Source organism: Sinohyriopsis cumingii, chromosome 1 (assembly GCF_028554795.1).
Source record: "Sinohyriopsis cumingii isolate HCF-2022 chromosome 1, ASM2855479v2, whole genome shotgun sequence".
Classification (NCBI taxonomy): Eukaryota; Metazoa; Mollusca; class Bivalvia; order Unionida; family Unionidae; genus Sinohyriopsis; species Sinohyriopsis cumingii.
In genome coordinates this window covers 159,306,186-159,330,391 of record NC_142961.1, presented here as the reverse complement: position 1 = coordinate 159,330,391, position 24,206 = coordinate 159,306,186, and the positions used below count along the sequence as shown (strand labels likewise).

The following is a 24,206-nucleotide window of genomic DNA, read 5'->3' as shown; positions in this document are numbered from 1 at the left end:
TTGTTTATAGACTAAACTCTCTTTGCCTGTAACATGTTTAACTCCACATTTATTCACAAGGTTTATGAAGATTTGTTTGAAAAAATCTGTGCTAACAGAATTGGAGAATTTACAGCAAGATGAACAATAAGATCCAAGTAATCCAAATGATTTCATCTACTATAAACAATGGAAAAGAGTTGCAGGTTATATCTTTATTCTATAAAAATTATCAAACACACTTGTAAAATGATAAGACTGTTTTCATTTTAGGCTGAGTCAATGTATGCAACCATTATGTAGATAGCTTAATATAATGACCTACATGGTTGTTGTGTATGCCACTTTAATAGGCATGATGTCCCACATGTAGGCATATGAAAAATGTTAAGTGGTCTTCAGGAACTTATTTAAGCTGTAAGCATGACTTGTGTCCAATGTTGAAAATTTAGGAATGGCTATCAGACATGAAACCTGATGTACAGTTGAGTCAATTAGGAATGGATATATGGTTGTCAAACATGTAAAAATGAAAATGGTGCTGATCTGATGTCCAGTATGGCCTCCATGGCAGCCATCTTGAAAACCTTGTTTTTACTTTACATCCTGATCAGAAAGTCATATTAACATGAGGTTTTCAACAGAAGACTTGTTGTGATGTTTGTCCTAAATGAAAATAGTTCCAAACAGACATTGACCACCACAGAACAGCCATTTTGAAAATATTGTTATCACTATTCCTGAATGGATCATCATGTCAACATGGGATTTTCGTTGAAAGATTATTTTTTCTGATGTTCAGTTGGTCCTAAATGAAAATAATGGCAATCTGATACTGCTACTCCTAAACAGAGGTCATAACAACATTGTTTTTTCACCAGAAGACTTATGTGTTATGTATATTTGATTGATTTATATTTAATTTAAGTTAATTGTTTGTAAGTTTTAAAATCTTTTTATTTTAAATGTCATTGTATGTCAAAATAATGTAGTTCTGTTTACTAGGAACTTGATACTTTTCCAGAAAATAGTTTGACCTTGACTGGTCATTTGTAAACACTTAAAGCTGACCTAGTTCCTGACCTTACTTCAGAAATCAGTGAGAGAAGTAAACAACTTTTTATTTTTATCTTATTCTTTGAGTAAAATGATTGTTTTTTGTCAAGGTCATACTGGGCCAATGTGCTTTTATTCTGGGAAATTGACCCTCATCGGGGAATTTGTTTTTTGTTTTAAGTTACTGTATTATCATTGTTTTTAGAGATATCTCTCAGTTGGGCTTCTAAACACTGGTACGTAAAGGTGTTTCTTTTTTGTGTCATTTTGGGAATTACATTTTAATGTTTATTCGAACTATTTGGATTCAAAAGGATTAATTCTTTTTTCTGGAAATATATAAGTGCTCATACAGAATTCTTGGACAAAGACATTTCAATAAATTTTATTGGCAAATTCAAAACACTGTATTATTGTTTGTGAATAACACAGAACTGTAGACATTCCAACACCACAAAGGATACAGTATACATCATCACCTTCCATCTTGGATTCTTCAACAGGACTCAAACTTGAATTCATTAGAACATTTCATTATTAGGACTTCTAAAATTTAATTCATGGATTATTCTTGGTTTATTTTTGGATTTGATTCTTAAAACAGTAAGTTCTTAATTTTTCATTTTTACAGTATTTTTCCAGGGAAATAAAATATTTGTACAATTTTTCAAAGCTTGTTGTTTTCACTCTTTCTTGTGTTACTGTATATTTGAGCATAAACACGTAACATTAGATATGATGTCTAGTTAGTCATCATTAGAAAATGATTTGACTTGGATGGCCAGTATGGCCACCCAGCCGTCATCTTAAAAATATTGTGTTCACAACTCCAGATGAATAGATTCTCATTTCATCATGGTGTTTTCACAGAGAGATTTCTTATAATGTCTGAAGTTCTTGGTGGTGATAGTGACCTCCTGAAACAAAATTGATATCAAAATGGTTTTTCCACTTGAAGACTTCTTCTAGTGTTGACCGCTCCGGTGGCCCAGTGGTTAGAGCATCTGCCTCGGACGTGGGAGGTTGTGGGTTCGTTCCCCGGCCGAGTCATACCAAAGACTTACAAAAATGGTACTAACAGCTGCCTTGCTTGGTGCTCAGCATTAAGAGGTTAGTGTTAGGACTGGTCGGCCTGGTGTCAGGATAATGTGACTGGGTGTGACAGTGCTAGAAATCACTTTAAACTGCCACACTGCAGACATCGTAGCAATATGACTGAAAAATTGTTAAAGCTATGTTAAAAATTGAAATCTCACACACACACACACACTTTTCTAGTGTCTTGTTGGTTTTAAATAAAAATGATGCCAATTTGTCATCAAGCTTGGCTGTCTTTAAAATCTTGTCACTACTCCTCCTAGATGGAAAGTCATATCAACATTAGGTTTTGACCAGAAGACTTCTGATGATGTCTTGTTGTTTCTGAATGAAAATTGCAGACCTGCCAACTCTTACAAGTTTGCCATAAGTATTACAAAAATTACCCTTAAAATACAGACTTACGGCATACTAGCAAAAACTACGGAAAAATTATTGCTGCCAAAACATCAGGATAGTTGGTTCATCCATGTTTTATTTGGATCTGGGTTTCATCTTAGAATTAGTAAAATTAGTTTGGGAACCAGACTAACTTTGCAAAAGCACTCCAGACTATTTAAACTGCACCTATTTGTTTATATGAAGCATCTGCATGATCAAACTGTTGATTATAGAATTTTTAAAAATGGCGTCCAGGAAGTGATGCATGTTTAAGGAGAAAATAAGCTTCTAGAAAAGTGTTACTAATCAACACAGAAGAAAAAAAGGATTACTCAGATTTTTGTGAATAAAAGCTGGAAAGGAAACAGTCACGAAAATTGGACATCATGAGTCAGTTTTGAAAGTGGCGGGAGATATGATTGTCGTCATCATGTGAAATGGAAAACAATTTCCAAGAATTATGTTGAGAAATAGCAACAAGCCATTGAGCTGCATAGGGTTTGTGCAACTGTACTGGTGGGAAATGAAGTCCACTCATACTTTACAAACTTTTCAGTTGAACATAATGTTTATCGTCGATGTGTCAAACTTTTAATTACGTTATTGATATTTTATTGCACCTTACTGAAAACTGGTCAATCTTACGGAAAAAAATCAACTGCCTTACTGAGATGGACTCGTCAGGGTTGGCAGGTCTGAAATTGTGCTGATCTGACAATCAATATGGTCGCTATGGTAGCCATCTTAAAAATCTTGTTATTTTCTAAATGAAAAATCTCATTGACTAGGTTTTCACCAGAAGGCTAATTATGATATCTAGATGGTCTTGAATGAAAATGTGCCCATCTGACCTCAGATATGGCTGCCAGAATAAGCATATTGAAAATCCACTCTCCTCATATCAGCATGTGGCTTTCACTAAAAGTCTTATAATGGTGTCCAGTTGATCCTGAATGAAATAATATTAGCATTATATCCAATATGACTGTCACAGTGACTAGTTTAACAAAAATTTCATGCAAGAATATAGGAGATGGTTAAGATAAAATGGTCTTCTGTTCATTGATATTCTGTTTGGACAGTAGAGCATTTATTAAGTTTTGGTCCATTTTTAGGATTTTATTTTCAATAACTTAAGATCTCTGCTGCAACGATGGCGAAAATAATTCTATGAACATGACTGAGATTAAATAAAGGTTTAATTAAAAGTTGTCCAGCTGAGAACAAACAGTTGTTACTCAATGTGTCTTTGAAAATAGATGCAGTTGTGTTTTTATAGGTGAGATTAGCTATACTAATTGATATAGGAGTATGAAAAGTCTGACACATTAGAAATTGTCACAGTGATATTCTCAGTGTACTGATTCACCCACTTTACTTGTATAATTGGTTTTAGGTAGAATGTTATGGATTAAAGTTACAGTTGAAACTGTGATTCAGCACAACAGTGCTTTCAATCATTATCTAATATGATTTGCAAGTACAATAAAACAAGGTAGCAGGAAATGTTTGATGAGAAAAATCCAAAATAATAATATGCTTTCTAATAGTATGCTTGCTTATAAGTTTAATCCATTGGCAGTTTGTTTAGGAGTAATCAATAGAACAAACAACATAGACCCTGACCTACTGGTGTATTATGTGATTCCCTATGTTGTTTGCAGTTGGACTTATTATTGAGAATATAAGGTACTTTGTTAATACTCTTACTGGGTTTTGGGCTGAAAAGTTATTGTCACTTTGATTATCTCACACTGAGACAAGTCTTGCAATATATATTCTTGTTGGAAAATAATTAAATGTAAGAATCTTGCAAAAGGTTTATATGGGAAAATGTACAGTTAAGTTTTCAGAAAGTAAAATGTTTATATGTTGAGGAAGTATAAGGGTTATGTTGAAGAAGGATAAGGGTTATTTTAAGGAAGGATAAGGGTTATGTTGACTGGTTTTCAGACCATCTATGAAGTAATTTGTTGATGGTTTTAATTTTCATGGTTTTGCCAGAAATTTTGTTAAAAAGTTTTAACATGAATTTGAGGATTTGGTAAGTGGTTCCATTATTTCTCTGGGGACCTGTATTGGCTCAGCAGGGAAGTTGTTAAACTTTTGACCAGATGGTTGCAGGTTGGATTCTCAATATTGGATCAGCCTGGATTGGCTAAAATGGTACTTCCTTTGTCAAAACACTCTACTTGCCTCACTTGATATAACTACATAGCCAGCCTCAAAAGTGTTGCTGTGCTATAAACAGGAAACCAAGCCAAATCCATTATTTCCATGGTACAAATGTTCATTGGATCTTTTAATTTGTGTTCTTAACAGCCAGGGAATCCATTAAAATTGGTAACTGGTGAAAACTAGTAACTTCACAGTATTTGAAATAGATTGGAAACAACTGGTACGAAGGTCTGATATCAGGTCAAATGTCAGAGTTGTTAGGAATCACATAGATAATTACATGGAATGGTTTTGCCAAACTTCCATTCAGCAGTGCAAATTTTATCAAGGCTGTGTATAGTTAAGTATTCAGGGAAATATATTAAAAAGCTTTCCAACTGAAAAGATTAAATGGACTCTGCTATAAAGAAACAGACTATATCAGTCGATGAAATGTGAAAATAGCATTCAGGCTTTTAGCTAGGAGTTTGCCATGGAGAACATTGCACTGTGTTAGATATTTACATCATCACAAAAGGCAAAGTAATGAATGTGTTTACCTGACATATTTTGGCAGGGGAGCCTTTCAGATGGTAATTGGTAGGTATTGGTGTATAGGTAATAGCTGACATCTCATTCTGTAAGACTGCACCCTATTTGATATATACCCATACATTGTAAGTACATATACTGTGATATTTACTATAGATAGTTTTTGAAGAATAGGTAATATCTAATATTGGTGGCATTTATATATGATGTAGTAAATGAAAGTTTAGAATTTAACATAAATTTCTTTGTAGTAAGTAGGACTTGTAGAGTGATACATTTTATTTTCCTTCTGAATCTTCACTAATCCTTCCTAGAAAACTACATGTCCGACAGGAAATTTACTAGTCTCGGGCTAATTTCAAGCTTCATGTCCAACAGGAAATTTATTATCCTTGGGCTAATTTCAAACTACATGTCTGACAGGAAATTTGCTAGCCTTGGACTAATTTCAAACTACATGTCTGACGGGAGATTTATTAGCCTTGGGCTAATTTCAAACTACATGTCCAACAGGAAATTTACTAGCCTCTGACTACTTTCAAACTCTGCATGATCCTACAACTGCTACTTATTAGTAATTTTTTATCCGCATAAGCTGTTAAATGATTTTTTTAATTACCTAAGATGTAAAGACAGTAATACCTTAATTAGACAGAGTCTTAATTTATTGAAGATGTCATTGTTGCTTCCTCCATTCCCAGGTATCAATACAAACTTTATTATATAGATTGTTTTATTAATGATAAATGTTTGCCATCATTTTGTACTGTTATTTACATAGGTTAAAGAGTGTGTATTTGAACTTGAAAATTACTAATTCATGATGAACATGTTTCACATTTTAAAAAAGACAGTTATTAGAAATAAAACTTAAAATAAACTTAATGGAAAATTTTTTTTAAACAAATTTAAAAGGACATTTAAAAACCATAATTTTTAATTTAAATTGTAAATAATATTTTTGACATAAACGGTTGTGATCTGACAGCAGTGTGGGATTTGAGGCAAAATATACAGTTGTCACTAGCTGATGCTCTGCGTAGTATGAAGCACTGGGTACCTGCTAATACGCTAGAACTGGGGAGTAAATTATGCTAGGGCACCAGGCCTGTGGGTGGCAGAGTGGTCTAAAGTACTCACCTTTACTGATCACTGACATCTCACCTGTCTGCATGGATTCGAGTCTTGAGCTTGGCCAATGTGGGTATGTGAGAAAGCTTGCCAGTTGCTTTCCATGGGTTGATGGTTTTTCTTCCTCCACCAGATATACTGGCCACCATGTATAGTATATAATATGCTGAAATTTTTTATTAAATCCACAATAGCAATAGCACTGTGGTACCTGCTAGTACACTGTAACTGATGGGTAGATTGCAATGGGGTGCCTGTAAATGCTGTATTACCTTGAATGCAGATTCCACTGGGTTATCTGCTAACACTGTAACAGGGGATTAGATGGAGCTACCTGCCAATAAAGTTAAGTGGGGAGTATATTGTTGTGAGGTACCTGCTGATACAGTGCAGTTGGATAGTAGTTTGACTGGGGTTGCTCATACACTGAATTGGGAGTAAATTACACAGGGGTATCATCTAATACACTAAGTGGGGTGTACATTACACAGGGATATCTGCTAATACACTAAGTGGGAAGTAAATTACACAGGGATATCTACTAATACACTTAATGGGTAGTAAATTGCACAGGGATATCTGCTATTACACTAAATGGGGAGTAAATTGCACAGGGATAGCAGTTAATACACAGGGATATCTGCTAATACACTAGGTGGGGAATAAATTGCACAGGGATATCAGCTAATACACTAAATGGGGAGTAAATTGCACAGGGATATCTGCTAATGCACTAAATGGGGAGTAAATTGCACAGGGATATCTGCTAATACACTAGGTGGGAAGTAAATTGCACAGGGATATCAGCTAATACACTAAACAAGGATTAAATTGCACAGGGATATCAGCTAATACACTAAATGGGAGTAAATTGCACAGGGATATCTGCTAATACATTAGGTGGGGAGTAAATTGCACAGGGATATCAGCTAATACACTAAATAGGGAGTAAATTGCACAGGGATATCTGCTAATACACTAAATGGGGAGTAAATTGCACAGGGATATCTGCTAATACACTAAATGGGGAGTACATTGTACATGGATATCTGCTAATACACTAAATGGGGACTAAATTGCACAGGGATATCTGCTAATACACTAAATGGGGAGTAAATTGGACAGGGATATCTGCTAATACACTAAATGGGGAGGAACTTTTACAGGGATATCTGCTAATACACTAAATGGGGAATAAATTGCACAGGGATACCTGCTAATCTGCAGCGAAATCAGCCTACTACACTACTAAGATCATGGAAAGTTCCAATTGCAAAGAACTCTTTGAGATTACTAACAAGCTAATGTCAAGGAACAAATCAACACCACTTCCAACTACCTTCTCTCCAGTTGACCTTCCGGACATGTTTGCAAATTTCTTCCGTGACAAAGTACAAACCATTAGAGACAAGCTTGACACTACAGTTTCAATTGACTCGTCGTCACCATACAGTTGGGATACAGAATTTGAGCGGCAACCATTAGCAGCATTTGAACCTGTCTCTGGATTTGGTACGTACAATCGTGATGAAGAGTGTACCAAAGTCATGTGAACTTGATCCAATTCCAACATCACTGCTGCTTGAGTACTCAGATCCAGTATTGCCTTCACTAACTGATGTTATTAATACCTCTCTTTCATCTGGGGAATTCCCATCATTTTTCAAAACTGCCATTGTAAAGCCTCTGCTGAAGAAACCAACACTAGACCATAATGATTTAAAGAACTACCGCCCAGTTTCTAATCTCCCATTCATTTAAAAAATCTTAGAAAAGGTTGTTCTATCCCAGCTTGTATCTCATCTAAATTTCAAACAGTCTTTTTAGGAATGTACAATCTGCATATCGCCCTTGCCACAGTACTGAAACTACTCTTCTAAAAGTAGTTAATGACATTCTCTCTGCGTTGGATAGCGGAAAGATTACAGTCCTCACCCTCCTTGATCTGTCTGCAGCATTTGACACAATAGACCATGATATATTACTTCACCATCTCCAGCATGTATTTGGCATTCATGATACAGCCTTACTGTGGTTCAAGTCCTACTTGGTCAACAGGACACAAATTGTATCTGCAAATGGAATACACTCCAGCCCAGTTGATCTATGTTGTGGTGTTCCACAGGGGTCTGTTCTTGGACCTGTTCTCGGACCTGTTCTCTTCATTCTGTACACTCAGTCTCTCTCAAGTGTCACAGATCATCATCCAGTGTCTCACCAATTGTACGCTGATGACACCCAAATATACAAATCTAGCCACCCAACTGCAGTTGATGCAACCATCCAAGGTGTAGAGAGGTGCATTTCTGATGTGAAATCATGGATGACTTGTAACAAGCTGCAGATGAATGATGATAAAACTGAGGCCATTCTGATAACAACACAAAGACTTTATCATTCACATCCTTTACCTCAAACAATAAATATCAGCAACGCCAACATTAAATTCACACAATCAGTACGAAACCTAGGTGTTACTCTGGACAGTACTCTCACATTGCACCAACATGTCATGAACATATGCAAGTCTGCATATGTTGAGCTGAGACGCATCAGCTCAATTCGCAAATATCTTTCAGTTGATGCCACTAAAACACTTGTGTGTTCATTAGTACTTTCAAGACTGGACTATTGTAACTCAGTTCTGTCTGGTTCATCTCAATATCTACTCCAGAAATTTCAAAAAGTTCAAAACAGCTGCTCGGATCATGCTTAGAGTACCACGATCAGAGCACACCTCCCTGCTGCTCTGTACCCTACAATGGCTATCCATTCAATCCAGAATCAAACACAAAATTAGTTCTCTGTGCTACATTTCACTGTCGGACTCTAGTCGAACATACCTATCCGATCTCACCCATGTGTACACGCCACCAAGATACTTACGCTCCTCTTCTGACAATCGTGTACTCATTATTCTCACTATGAAAACAAAGTCATGTGGACAGCGTTCTTTTGCATACCAGGGCCCAGCAACGTGGAATGAATTGCCCACTGAACTTAGACACAAGAACACAGTGATCACTTTCAAGAGGGCTCTCAAAACTCACTTATTTCGACTGCAAGAACAAACTTAAAGACCTAATAATGTTTCCTACCTGAAATATTCTCAGCATGTTTTTTATTTTTTAATGTTTTTCTAATTTCATCTTGTTTGTTTTTGTAAGAATATTATTATGTTTTTTATCTTATAGGTGTTGTCTAATGTTGTAAAGCGCTTAGAGCTTCTAAAGATTAGGCGCTATACAAAGTCCTCATTATTATTATTATTATTATTATTATTATTATTATTATTATTAATACACTAAATGGGGAGTAAATTGCACATGGATATCTGCTAATGCACTAAATGGGGAGTAAATTGCACAGGAATATCTGCTAATACACTAAATGGGAGTAAATTGCAAAGGGATATCTGCTAATACACTAAATGGGGAGTACATTACACAGGGATATCTGCTAATACACTAAATGGGAGTAAATTGCACAGGGATATCTGCTAATACACTAAATGGGGAGTAAATTGCACAGGGATATCTGCTAATACACTAAATGGGGAGTACAATACACAGGGATATCTGCTAATACACTAAATGGGGAGTACATTACACAGGGATATCTGCTAATACACTAAATGGGGAGTACATTACATAGGGATATCTGCTAATACACTAAACGGGGAGTAAATTGCACAGGGATATTGCTAATACACTAAATGGGGAGTAAATTGCATAGGGATATTTGCTAATACACTAAATGGGGAGCACATTACACAGGGATATCTGTTAATACACTAAATGGGGAGTAAATTGCACAGGGATATTGCTAATACACTAAATGGGGAGTACATTACACAGGGATATCTGCTAATACACTAACTGGAGAGTAAATTGCACAGGGATATCTGCAAATACACTAAATGGATAGTAAATTGCACAGGGATATCTGCTAATGCACTAAATGGGAGTAAATTGCAAAGGGATATCTGCTAATACACTAAATGGGGAGTACATTACACAGGGATATCTGCTAATACATTAAATGGGAGTAAATTGCACAGGGATATCTGCTAATACACTAAATGAGGAGTACATTACATAGGGATATCTGCTAATACACTAAATGGGAGTAAATTGCACAGGGATATTGCTCATACACTAAATGGGGAGTAAATTGCACAGGGATATCTGCTAATACACTAAATGGGGAGTACATTGCACAGGGATATCTGCTAATACACTAAATGGGGAGTAAATTGCACAGGGATGTCTGCTAATACACTAAATGGGGAGTAAATTGCACAGGGATATCTGCTAATACACTAAATGGAGAGTACATTACACAAGGATATCTGCTAATACACTAAATGGGGAGTACATTACACAGGGATATCTGCTAATACACTAAATGGGCAGTAAATTGCACAGGGATATCTGCTAATACACTAAATGGGGAGTAAATTGCACAGGGATATCTGCTAATACACTAAATGGGGAGTAAATTGCACAGGGATATCTGCTAATACACTAAATGGGGAGCAGATTGCATTGGGCTGGGTTCTTATGGTCTTGGACAGTTTGGGAAAAATGAGGTGGCATTTTCAAAGCCTAGAAAGTTTGGGAAAATCAAGCAGATTACCCTGAGGTCTTTAAAAGTCTTTGAAAATTGAAATAAACCCAAACATTTTAATATCTTAACATAATCACAAATAATATTGTCCAAGGTTGTTAGATTTGGATGTAGTTGAGTTTTCCTGGTTTCTTTCTTTTTGATTAATTATAGTTTGAATTTCATCATTAAATGAAATTGTAGTATTTTGCATTCATCGTTTTCTCATATAACATAACTTGTATACAAATTGTTAGCAAAAATAGTTCTTGGAAATCTATGTTTGTGGTGTTTGAAAGTTTGGGAAAAGTCTTTGAATTTATCATTCAGAATTCTGTGTGAACCCTGTTGGGGTTAAGTACTAGTTTTGCACTTGTAAAGACATATACTGGAGGGTTTGTTTTGAATAGGCCTATGTCAGTAAAATGCAGTGTGCATTTGAGTGTGAGAAATATAAATATACAAACATACCATTTTATTTTTTTAGACATTTTCTTGGGAATAATGAAATTTCATGAAATGTTTAGAAGTTTAAAGTCTTTGTCATGAAATAAATCAATTCACACTCCAATAATACCAATTATGGCCATCAAAGAAAGGCATTTAAATTACAATCTAAAATTGGGGCCCTGAGTGGCCGAGTGGTCTAAAGTGCTTTCCATTACGGATCACTGCCATCTCACCTCTGTCTGCGTTGGTTTGAGTCTAGGATTCAGCCAATGTAGGTATGTGAGGAAGCTTGCCAGTAGCTTCTTGTGGGTTGGTGGTTCATTCCGGGGTTTTCCCGGTTTCTTCCTCCACCATTAATACTGGCCACCATATATAGCCTATCTTGTGCTGAAAAATGGCATTAAACCCCACAACAACAACAACAATCTAAAATTTGTGAAAAAATGTAAATGTTAAGCTTGTGACCAAATAATCAGTTGGTATGGCCATGTGACCATCAAGCATTATCCATTGTGCATCAGAAATAGTACATCAAGCATCCGTCAATGAACATGTTGCTTATTACCACAGTAGAGTCCATATTTCAGATCCAGTTTCAACCATACTTTGAGTAAGTGCTTATATTATCAAACTCTCAGACAAGTTTCATAATGAGTTAGATCCGTGCCAACTAATGAGCTGATCTTGCTTCTGATTGGCTGAGTTTGTTACCCCTCTGGAGGCCACATTTCTGATTGGCTGAGCTTGTTACCCTCTGGAAGTCATACTTCTGATTGGCTGAGTTTGTTACCCTCTAGAGGTCACACTTCTGATTAGCTGAGTTTGTTACCCCTCTGGAGGTCACACTTCTGATTGGCTGAATGTGTTACCCCTCTAAACGCCACACTTTTGATTGGCTGAGTTTGTTACTTTCTGGAGGTCACACTTCTGATTGGCTGAGTTTGTTACCCCACTGGAGGCCACAGTTTCTGATTGGCTGAAAGTGTTACCCCTCTAAAGGCCACACTTCTGATTGGCAGAGTTTGTTACCCTCTGGAGGTCACACTTCTGATTGGCTGAGTTTGTTACCCCTCTGGAGGCCACACTTCTGATTGGCTGAGTATATTACCCTCTGGAGGTCACACTTCTGATTGGCTGAGTTTGATACCCTCTGTAGGCCACACTTCTGATTGGCTGAGCTTGTTACCCCTCAGGAGATCATGCTGCTGATCGGCTGAGTGGGTACCTCTCAAGGAAATACTTGATCTGATTTTTATAAAACTGGGAATATATGCTAGCTCAATAAGATCTTGGATGAGTTAAATAATGAATGAGCAAGATCCAAGAGTACTAATTCAATGACCTTGCATATGATTGGATGAACTTGTTACAAATTTGGAGGCTGTAATTCTGATCTGATTTTGATCAAACTTGGAATATAGGCTTGTTTCATCAAGTTCTTGTACAAGTTTGAATAGGATTTAGAGGCATGCATATTAATTAGTTTGCTTTGCTTGTTACCGCACAGGAAACTATATTTCTAATCCCATTTTGATTAAACTTGAACTGTGGGTTTGTATTAATCAAGATCTTCAGTCAATGAGTTAGATGGATGAATATTGATAATTTAATCTGGGATCTGATTATCAGAACTTTTCACTCTGAACTCTGTGATTGGATTTTGATAAAACTTGGAATCAATGCTTATATCATAAAGATCTTGGATTGTCAATCATGAGTGAAATCTATGCATATATATGAGATAATTTTTCATGGGATTGGCAGAGTTTATTACCATTGAAGAAGTCACAATTCGGATCCAGTTTTGATTATACCATTAATATCTTTTTTATTTTGGAAGTCAGCAGGACCCATGTTAATTAGTCGATCTTGCATCTGAATTGCTGACCTTGTTTCCACTTTCAAAGCCATATTTGATATGTTCAATTTATTATTATCAAGATCTGAATGATTTTGGTTATGAAAAAGAGACTTTGGATATTAATTATGCAATTATCTTTTGCAAGAATTTGTATCCAGATGTAGTAAAGTAGGTCAAATCAGCATCACAGAAGTTAAGTAGATAGTTCACATGCCATATTCCATGAGTCTGATTAGTGGCTTGGTCAATTTTACATACACACACATACACATACACACACACACCTTTAACATTATAGTGATGGACCACTGTACTCTTGTGTAATGTACCCCATTATATGGTGACCTCAATCTAATACTATGATTTTCTGGCTTTCTTGAACATCAGTATAGTGAGGGATTCCTGTACTATGTGTATGTACCCAGTTTAGCATGACTTCAGTATAAAATGACCTCACATATAATGCACTTCAAGTATTATGTACCCCATTATACAGTGATCTCTCATATTACACAGTACACTTGAATGAATCCCCCTAATTATAGTATGGGCCCACTGTACTATGTATAATGGACCCAAGTAGAGGGAGACCTCTTATAACACTGTACACATGTATGGGTCCTGTCAATGGCATTTTAATGAGGGACCACTACTGTACATAATGTACCTCAGTGTGTACCTGTTACATCCTTGACTTTAACACTGTACACATTTATGGGTCATGTCAATGGCATTTTAATGAGGGACCACTGTACTGTGCATAATATACTTCAGTGTGTACCAGTTACATCCTTGACTTTAACACTGTACATTGATGGGTCCTGTCAGTGGCATTTTAATTGGGGACCACTGTACTGTACATAATGTACCTCAGTGTGTACCTGTTACATCTTTAACTTTAACACTGTACACATTTATGGGTCCCAGCATGATGAGGGGCCATTGTACTGTACATATGTACCTCAGTGTGTACCTGTTACATCTTTGACTTTAACACTGTACACATTTATGGGTCCTGTCAATGGCATTTTAATGAGGGACCACTGTACTGTACATAATGTACCTCATTGTGTACCTGTTACATCCTTGACTTTAACATTGTACACATTTATGGGTCCCAGCATGATGAGGGGCCACTGTACTGTGTAAAATTTGCTTCAGCAATAATTATTTAAATGTGGGGCAATATTAAATAAGGTTTGGCTAATTATAAATGAAGGGTAATATTAGATATGAGTTGTTTAATTATATAAATACAGGGCAGCATTAGAAATGAATTTGTTTAAGTATCTAAATTTTAGGGCAATGTATTGAATATAATTTTTTTATTATCTAGATTTAGGGAAATATTAAGATTTTTTGATAACTATAGGACCATATTATATATCATATGTGTAATTATCTAAATAGAGGTCAGTAATAAATAATATTTGTTTAATGATCTAAATGCAGGGCAATATAAGATATGTTTAATTGTCTAAAGACGTGGCAATAATATGATTGTTTTAATTATCTTAAATACTGAGTGGTATTAGATATGATTTGTTTCACCAAAATAGGACATATAGATTATTTAAATTACATTTACTCATACCTAATAAATTTTTTAATAATACTTAGTGTAAGCTGAGTCATATTGGTAATTATATCCAGAGTTGAAAGAATCTACGAATGATATATGCCTGCAGTGCAGACCTGCCAACTCTTATGATTCTGCCATTGTCTTGTGAAAATCACTCTTAAAATCGCAAAAACTATGGGAAAATGATCGTTGCCGAAAAGATCGGATAATTGGTTCATCCATGTTTTATTTGGATTCGGGTTTCATCTTAGAATTAGTAAAATTAGTCAGGGAACCAGACTAAATTCACGGCAGTACTTCAGATGCTTCAAACTGCACCTATTTGTTCATGCAAAGCATCTGCATGATCAAACTGTTGATTATAGAATTTTTAAAAATGGCATCCAGAAAGCAATGCATGTTTAAGACGAAAGGGAAAATAAGCTTCTAGAAAAGTGTTAATAATCAACACAAAAGAATAAAAAGGAGTATTCAGATTCTTGTGAATAAAAGCTGGAAATGAAACAGTTTATAGGACATCATGCGTCAACTTGAGTATGTCTCATGGTGGGAAATATGATTGCCGTTGTCATTTTAAATTGAAAAGAATTTCCAAGAATTATGTTAAGTTGAGAGATAGCAACAAGCCACTGAGCTGCATAGGGTTTGGAACAAGAGTTTGTGTAACTGTACTAGTGGTAAATAAAGTCTACGCTTACTTTAAAAACCTTTCAGTTGAACATAGTGTTTATTGTCAATGCTTCAAACTTTTATTTACATTTTCCAGCTTTACAGTAGCAGTTATTGATTTTTGGTTACACCGTACTGAAAACTGGTAAATCTTACAGAAAAAAAGCAACTGCATTACTGAGATGGACTCGTCAGGGTTGGCAGGTCTGGCAGTGTAACAGTTTGCCCTTAATTATTTGCCCATTTAAGCTGCCATTCATGATGATGTGACATTTCTATAGTGTACCCGATCAAAGCAGTGTCTCTTACATCAACAAGATGAGTTACCAATTGTAATATATTGATATCAATAGATAGATATGGTGACATACTGTTATAACAATATTGTCTTAATTACAGGTTGCTTAATATAACAATGCAAGTTCACTGAAACCCTGCTGTAGCACAATTTATTGGGATCCACCGACCATTACCATGCTTTGTAATATATTGTTCTATAAGCAACCAAGTTAGTTAGCCAAGAAAATGATGCATGCTAAAAATGGGAGGGGAGATAATAGATATGGGAGCAAAAATTCATGCTTCATGGGCACATTGATACTCTTGAATCAGTGCATATTAAATGAGAAATACAGATGTACCTAAAACATAGATATTACATATATAATAAGTTACTTTATTCAGAGAACCATGCATTAGTACATATATATGTTCAGTTCTGATATTGGTGTGGATAAAGTATTGGCACATGCATTCATCAACCAATCCATAATCCATGATAATTAGAGTATCAACATGTGTATTCATTGACCAATCTCATTGCATCTGTAAGAGTGAATCCATAATAATTAGAGTATCAGCATGTGTATTCATTGACCAGTCTCATTGCATCTGTAAGAGTGAATCCATAATAATGAGAGTATCAACATGTGTATTCATTGACCAATCTTATTACATCCATAAGAGTGAATCCATAATAGAGTATCAACATGTGTATTCATTGACCAATCTTATTACATCCATAAGAGTGAATCCATAATAGAGTATCAATATGTATATTTATTGACCAATTTTATTACATCTGTAAGAGTGAATCCATAATAATTAGAGTATCAACATGTGTATTCATTGAGCAATCTTATTACATCTGTAAGAGTGAATCCATGATATTTAGAGTATCAACATGTGTATTCATTGACCAATCTTATTACATCTGTAAGAGTGAATCCATGAACATTAGAGTATCAACATGTATATTCATTGACCAATCTTATTACATCCATAAGAGTGAATCCATAATAGAGTATCAACATGTGTATTCATTGACCAATCTTATTACATCTGTATGAGTGAATGCATAATAGAGTATCAACATGTGTATTCATTGACCAATCTTATTACATCAGTAAGAGTGAATCCATAATAATTAGAGTATCAACATGTGTATTCGTTGACCAATCTTATTACATCAGTAAGAGTGAATCCATAATAATTAGAGTATCAACATGTGTATTCATTGACCAATCTTATTACATCTGTAAGAGTGAATCCATAATAATTAGAGTATCAACATGTGTATTCATTGACCAATCTTATTACATCTGTAAGAGTGAATCCATAATAATTAGAGTTTCAACATGTGTATTCATTGACCAATCTTATTACATTAGTAAAAGTGAATCCATAATAATTAGAGTATCAACATGTGTATTCATTGACCAATCTTATTACATCTGTAAGAGTGAATCCATGAACATTAGAGTATCAACATGTGTATTCATTGACCAATCTTATTACATCTGTAAGAGTGAATCCATAATAATTAGAGTATCAACATGTGTATTCATTGACCAATCTTATTACATCTGTAAGAGTGAATCCATGAACATTAGAGTATCAACATGTGTATTCATTGACCAATCTTATTACATCTGTAAGAGTGAATCCATAATAATTAGAGTTTCAACATGTGTATTCATTGACCAATCTTATTACATCTGTAAGAGTGAATCCATAATAGAGTATCAACATGTGTATTCATTGACCAATCTTATCACATCTGTAAGAGTGAATCCATAATAATTAGAGTATCAACATGTGTATTCGTTGACCAATCTCATTTCATCCTTAAAAGTGAATCCATGATAATTAGAGTATCAACATGTGTATTCATTGACCAATCTTATTACATCTGTAAGAGTGAATCCATGAACATTAGAGTATCAACATGTATATTCATTGACCAATCTCATTGCAACTGTAACAGTGAATCCATGAACATTAGAGTATCAGCATGTGTATTCATTGACCAATCTTATTACATCTGTAAGAGTGAATCCATGAACATTAGAGTATCAACATGTATATTCATTGACCATTCTCATTGCAACTGTAACAGTGAATCCATGAACATTAGAGTATCAGCATGTGTATTCATTGACCAATCTTATTACATCTGTAAGAGTGAATCCATGATATTTAGAGTATCAACATGTGTATTCATTGACCAATCTTATTACATCTGTAAGAGTGAATCCATGAACATTAGAGTATCAACATGTATATCCATTGACCAATCTTATTACATCCATAAGAGTGAATCCATAATAGAGTATCAACATGTGTATTCATTGACCAATCTTATTACATCTGTATGAGTGAATGCATAATAGAGTATCAGCATGTGTATTCATTGACCAATCTTATTACATCAGTAAGAGTGAATCCATAATAATTAGAGTATCAACATGTGTATTCGTTGACCAATCTTATTACATCAGTAAGAGTGAATCCATAATAATTAGAGTATCAACATGTGTATTCATTGACCAATCTTATTACATCTGTAAGAGTGAATCCATAATAATTAGAGTATCAACATGTGTATTCATTGACCAATCTTATTACATCTGTAAGAGTGAATCCATAATAATTAGAGTTTCAACATGTGTATTCATTGACCAATCTTATTACATCAGTAAGAGTGAATCCATAATAATTAGAGTATCAACATGTGTATTCATTGACCAATCTTATTACATCTGTAAGAGTGAATCCATGAACATTAGAGTATCAACATGTGTATTCATTGACCAATCTTATTACATCTGTAAGAGTGAATCCATAATAATTAGAGTTTCAACATGTGTATTCATTGACCAATCTTATTACATCTGTAAGAGTGAATCCATAATAATTAGAGTATCAATATGTATATTCATTGACCAATCTTATTACATCTGTAAGAGTGATTGACTAATAATTTGAGTATCAACATGTGTATTCATTGACCAATCTTATTACATCTGTAAGAGTGAATCCATAATAATTAGAGTATCAACATGTGTATTCATTGACCAATCTTATTACATCTGTAAGAGTGAATCCATTATAATTAGAGTATCAACATGTGTATTTATTGACCAATCTTATTACATCCGTAAGAGTGAATCCATTATAATTAGAGTATCAACATGTGTATTCATTGACCAATCTTATTGCATCCTTAAGAGTGAATCCATAATAATTAGAGTATCAAAATGTGTATTCATTGACCAATCTTATTACATCTGTAAGAGTGAATCCATGATATTTAGAGTATCAACATGTGTATTCATTGACCAATCTTATTACATCAGTAAGAGTGAATCCATGATATTTAGAGTGTCAACATGTGTATTCATTGACCAATCTTATTACATCTGTAAGAGTGAATCCATGATATTTAGAGTATCAACATGTGTATTCATTGACCAATCTTATTACATCTGTAAGAGTGAATCCATGATATTTAGAGTATCAACATGTGTATTCATTGACCAATCTTATTACATCTGTAAGAGTGAATCCATGATATTTAGAGTATCAACATGTGTATTCATTGACCAATCTTATTACATCTGTAAGAGTGAATCCATAATAATTAGAGTATCAACATGTGTATTCATTGACCAATCTTATTACATCTGTAAGAGTGAATCCATTATAATTAGAGTATCAACATGTGTATTTATTGACCAATCTTATTACATCCGTAAGAGTGAATCCATTATAATTAGAGTATCAACATGTGTATTCATTGACCAATCTTATTGCATCCTTAAGAGTGAATCCATAATAATTAGAGTATCAAAATGTGTATTCATTGACCAATCTTATTACATCTGTAAGAGTGAATCCATGATATTTAGAGTATCAACATGTGTATTCATTGACCAATCTTATTACATCAGTAAGAGTGAATCCATGATATTTAGAGTATCAACATGTGTATTCATTGACCAATCTTATTACATCTGTAAGAGTGAATCCATGATATTTAGAGTATCAACATGTGTATTCATTGACCAATCTTATTACATCTGTAAGAGTGAATCCATGATATTTAGAGTATCAACATGTGTATTCATTGACCAATCTTATTACATCAGTAAGAGTGAATCCATGATATTTAGAGTATCAACATGTGTATTCATTGACCAATCTTATTACATCAGTAAGAGTGAATCCATGATATTTAGAGTATCAACATGTGTATTCATTGACCAATCTTATTACATCTGTAAGAGTGAATCCATGATATTTAGAGTATCAACATGTGTATTCATTGACCAATCTTATTACATCTGTAAGAGTGAATCCATAATAATTAGAGTATCAACATGTGTATTCATTGACCAATCTTATTACATCTGTAAGAGCGATTCCATAGTAATTTGATAGACATATTATGTTTACTCACTTTATCATAAATCATTGTGTATTTGAATTCAGTGCAGAAAAAGAATTAAAAATATATGTAAGTTAAGGTGAAGTACATTTGCAGTTCAGTATGTATGCATGTGTTCATCCCATGGTCATTAAGTGAGGTCTGTATAAATGTCATACTGTTAGAAATTTCTCTTCTTTGAATCAGAATATTTTATTGTTTTTTTGTGTTTTTTTTGAAAAACATTGATTTTTAGCTGCTTCCTGGGACGGTCATGCTTGCAAAATCATTCATATTTCTCAAGTGAAGAGCTTAAACGAGTATTCTGCGTCATCATTTATGCATCTAACACTACTTAATCCTGTCCAGTGTCTCAAATTTCTCTTTAATAGAAAATGCTGTGTGTTTCCATATATTGTTATCCTTGTGAATACTCACTATTTAATACTTTGACACCTGTTTATTTCATGACTAGAAAAAGAATAATTGTTAATTAAAAATGGGGTCATTTTTATCTGGAATGGACGACATCATTCATTGTCAACTGGTCATTTGGTAATTGTCTGACCACACAACCAGGCCATTTTTGCATGTTGGTGGCTTTCATTTAAAAAAATGTTTTTATAAATCATTACCCCATAATTTGAACTTCAGATGTGAGATTGACTTTGATGCTTAGCAATTACTTGTATTAATTGATTCATAAATTCAGGTGAGAATCTTTTACCAACCACTATTTTGTTTGGTATTTGGTTACATATGCCAGTTGAAAGGACAAACTTCTGTAAGCTATTGTTTGAGTAATGATTGTACATAGAATGCACTGAAGAACACAAAGCAACAATTGTACATAGAATGCATTGAAGACAAACACAAAGCAATGATTGTACATATAATGCATTGAAGATAAACACAAAGCAACGATTGTCTTTCATAAATATGCTAAGATCAAACTTTAACATTCATAAATAGAAACTTTTCACATCTTTGTTCATATAAGTGACAAGACATTTTTTCTGCAAGAACACATCTTGCCAAATTATTAAACGAAACTCTTGTTTATTTTAGCATGAAAAGTGTGTATTATTTGAATAAATTGGTGAAAATATTGTATAATTTTGGCAGCCACATGCCACAAATGTGCTGATGCCACAAATGTGCTGAATTCAAGTTATAACAAAGCATGCTATAACAGGGTTCCACTGTACGTAAATTTTGATGTCACATCTATATAATCATATCAACACACTGCAGGCAATAGCTCACCCTGATGATTGTAAATGATGTCATCTTTTTCACATGCGGGTATGTTGTAGAAATTATCTTATCATGACAGACATGAGCTTATCAGTTCCATAACCCAGATCTTGAACATGTTAATAAAATATTTTTCTGCAGTTAAAGGAGTTCTAATGATATTGTGCAATGCTTTTTGGATCAAAATGGAACAATTCTGGTTTTGCATTATTTTCAGTACTTAAATTTTATAAGGTTGTAAGTATATTTGCTGAAATGTTTAATGTTACATTTTTTTTCCTTCAACTTTCAGAATTTTGGAGACAATTCACAACCAACAAAGGCATGCTTTACAATTGTTGAGCTGCCAGGTTTAGAGAAGCTTTCTGATGACCCCAATCATCTGAGACTGAAAGAGGGACCTGCCCTTAGTAAGGCATTGATAGCCCTAAATCAAGTGGTCACCTCCCTCTCCAGTAACCCCTTCCCAGACAGGGTCATCTCCTATGGGTAATGTTAATTTTTTTTATTTTGTCCTTTTCCATTATGCATTTATGTCAGTTTTTTTAAAGAAAGCTTTGTATTGAATAGAACTGCTAGATTCTTGTTCATTAAGCAGTGTATATATCCTGCTTTGTTAGTCTATCAGTGGTTCCATCATTGATTGTCACATTGATTATTTCTATTTGCTGATGACTATTGCCAGAATGCCAAATCTGAGTCTAACATGCAACACAGTATGGACCATTACTCTTCAGCTTGTAACAATATCGGTCTCATGTTCAGTATCTAGACGACAGGTGATGTACTAATCTGCATCAGGAAAGCCTTACGAAGAGCCTACCATCACAGTAATGGTCAAACTCTCCTGGCAGTGGACAAGTTCACCTATCTTGGCAGCACACTGTAACATGTAGTCTACATCAGTGATGAAATCAATGTCAAAGCAGGTGTGGTCTTCAGCAACTATGTGCAAATGTGTGGGAGTCCAGAGGCATCAGTGTGTTGCTAACTGTCCTGCATGCTTGTGAAACATAAATGGGGTACAGATGCCATGCCAAGAAGCTGAACCATTTCCACATGGGTTGCTTGAGGAAACTGATGAAGATAAGATGGCAGGACAGGGTCCAAAACATTGAGATTCTCACAGAGGCAGGCATTCCAAGCATCTACACTCTGCTGATGAAATCACAGTTGAGATGGGCAGGCCTCCTTACTAGGATGTCAAAAGAGTGACTACCAAGAAGATCCTCTTTGGTGAGTTGAAGGAGGGAAAGCAGTGTCACGGTGGTCAAAAGAAATGCTTCAAAGATTTCCTTAGGTCATCCTTGAAACATGTCAACATAGACAGTGAGTCTTGGTAAGATCTTGCACAGGATTGCTACCTAGTCCAGTCTCAACCATACTGGAGCTACTTACTTTGATCTAACAGAATTGCTGAGATGTTGAAGAAGTGTGATCTGTGTGAATCTCAGACTTGAACATTTCCACTGTTGATTAAGCAAACACTTGTGGCATCTTCCGTTATTCGTGCCACAGACAGTTCAGAGCACATACTGGCTTGATCATTCAGCCACATACTCACAGAAATTCTCTTTCTTTCTGGTCCATATTTTTACAAATAAGTTTAAAGATCTGGAACATCTGAGACAGTGCAAGATGCCTATGTTTTGTATTAGCACAAACTATAAGAACTTGTATTCAGTCAATTCCATGTGCTATAAATGAACAACTAAATAAGTAACACTTAAAACTGTTGTTTTGAGGAATTATCTACTACATTGATATTAATGAGCTTAGATCCTGGCAGTTTTTGAGATATAAGGCTTTAGTTCCATAATTATCTACTACAGTGATATTAATGAGTTTAGATCCTGGCAGTTTTTGAGTTACAAGGCTTTAGTTCAATTGTCTTTGCAGTTTAATACTGATAGGGTGATCACTGAAATCTTAGTGCATGAGTACTATGTCACTTAGATTTATATGGATTTATATTAAAAGTCGATCATCAATTTGTTAACTTTTATTGATTTCTTAACATGTAGCATCCATTTATATTAAAATCCAATGTACAAATATGTGTATAGGACAAAGACTCTCATGTAGCAACAGAAGTTGCTAGCAGTGCTTCCACCCCACCCCACCATGTCAGTAAATCAGGATTTGTTTCCTTGACTGTTCCATGCTATTGCTTATGATGGAGTGGGTGTTTATGAATTCTGTTGCTTGCAAGGGAGAGGTACTATTATTATGGTAGCTTTTCCTCTTGCTTTCCTACCAGTTATTATAGCATGATTAATAGTTAGGTATTGTGTAATTATCCAATGATTGTACATTTGGTTGAGCTGTTCTAGCAACTAGTCTACTCATGTTATCAGCAACCAGTCTATTCATGTTATCTAGCAACCAGTCTACTCATGTTATCCAGCAACCAGTCTACTCATGTTATCAGCAACCAGTCTACTCATGTTATCAGCAACCAGTCTATTCATGTTATCAGCTGATGCACATTCTTTTGTATGTACCTTGTTCCATGTCTCTTTAATGTCTTGGAAGAATTATTGAATTTCACTTTACTTGAAGGGTACTTTATCAGCATATTTAACTGAATTAATGACATTTATGTTCAAAGCTACAAAACTGCATGTAATTTACTATATATATATATGGAAGAAATTGGTACCTAACATTTAAAAAATCTGCATATTTAAAAAATCATCATTCTTCACCATGTTTTA

At 34.7% G+C, this 24,206-nt stretch overlaps 1 protein-coding gene across 1 annotated transcript in view; it reads left to right on the top strand.

Moving 5' to 3' along the window:
* Positions 1–24,206, top strand: part of LOC149808231 (coiled-coil domain-containing protein 78-like) — a 111,885-nt gene that overhangs the window by 23,086 nt on the left and 64,593 nt on the right. The window contains exon 6 of the mRNA XM_089975237.1: positions 21,782–21,978. Coding sequence (XP_089831363.1) covers positions 21,782–21,978 — 197 coding nt within the window. The remainder of the gene's footprint in view (positions 1–21,781; positions 21,979–24,206) is intronic.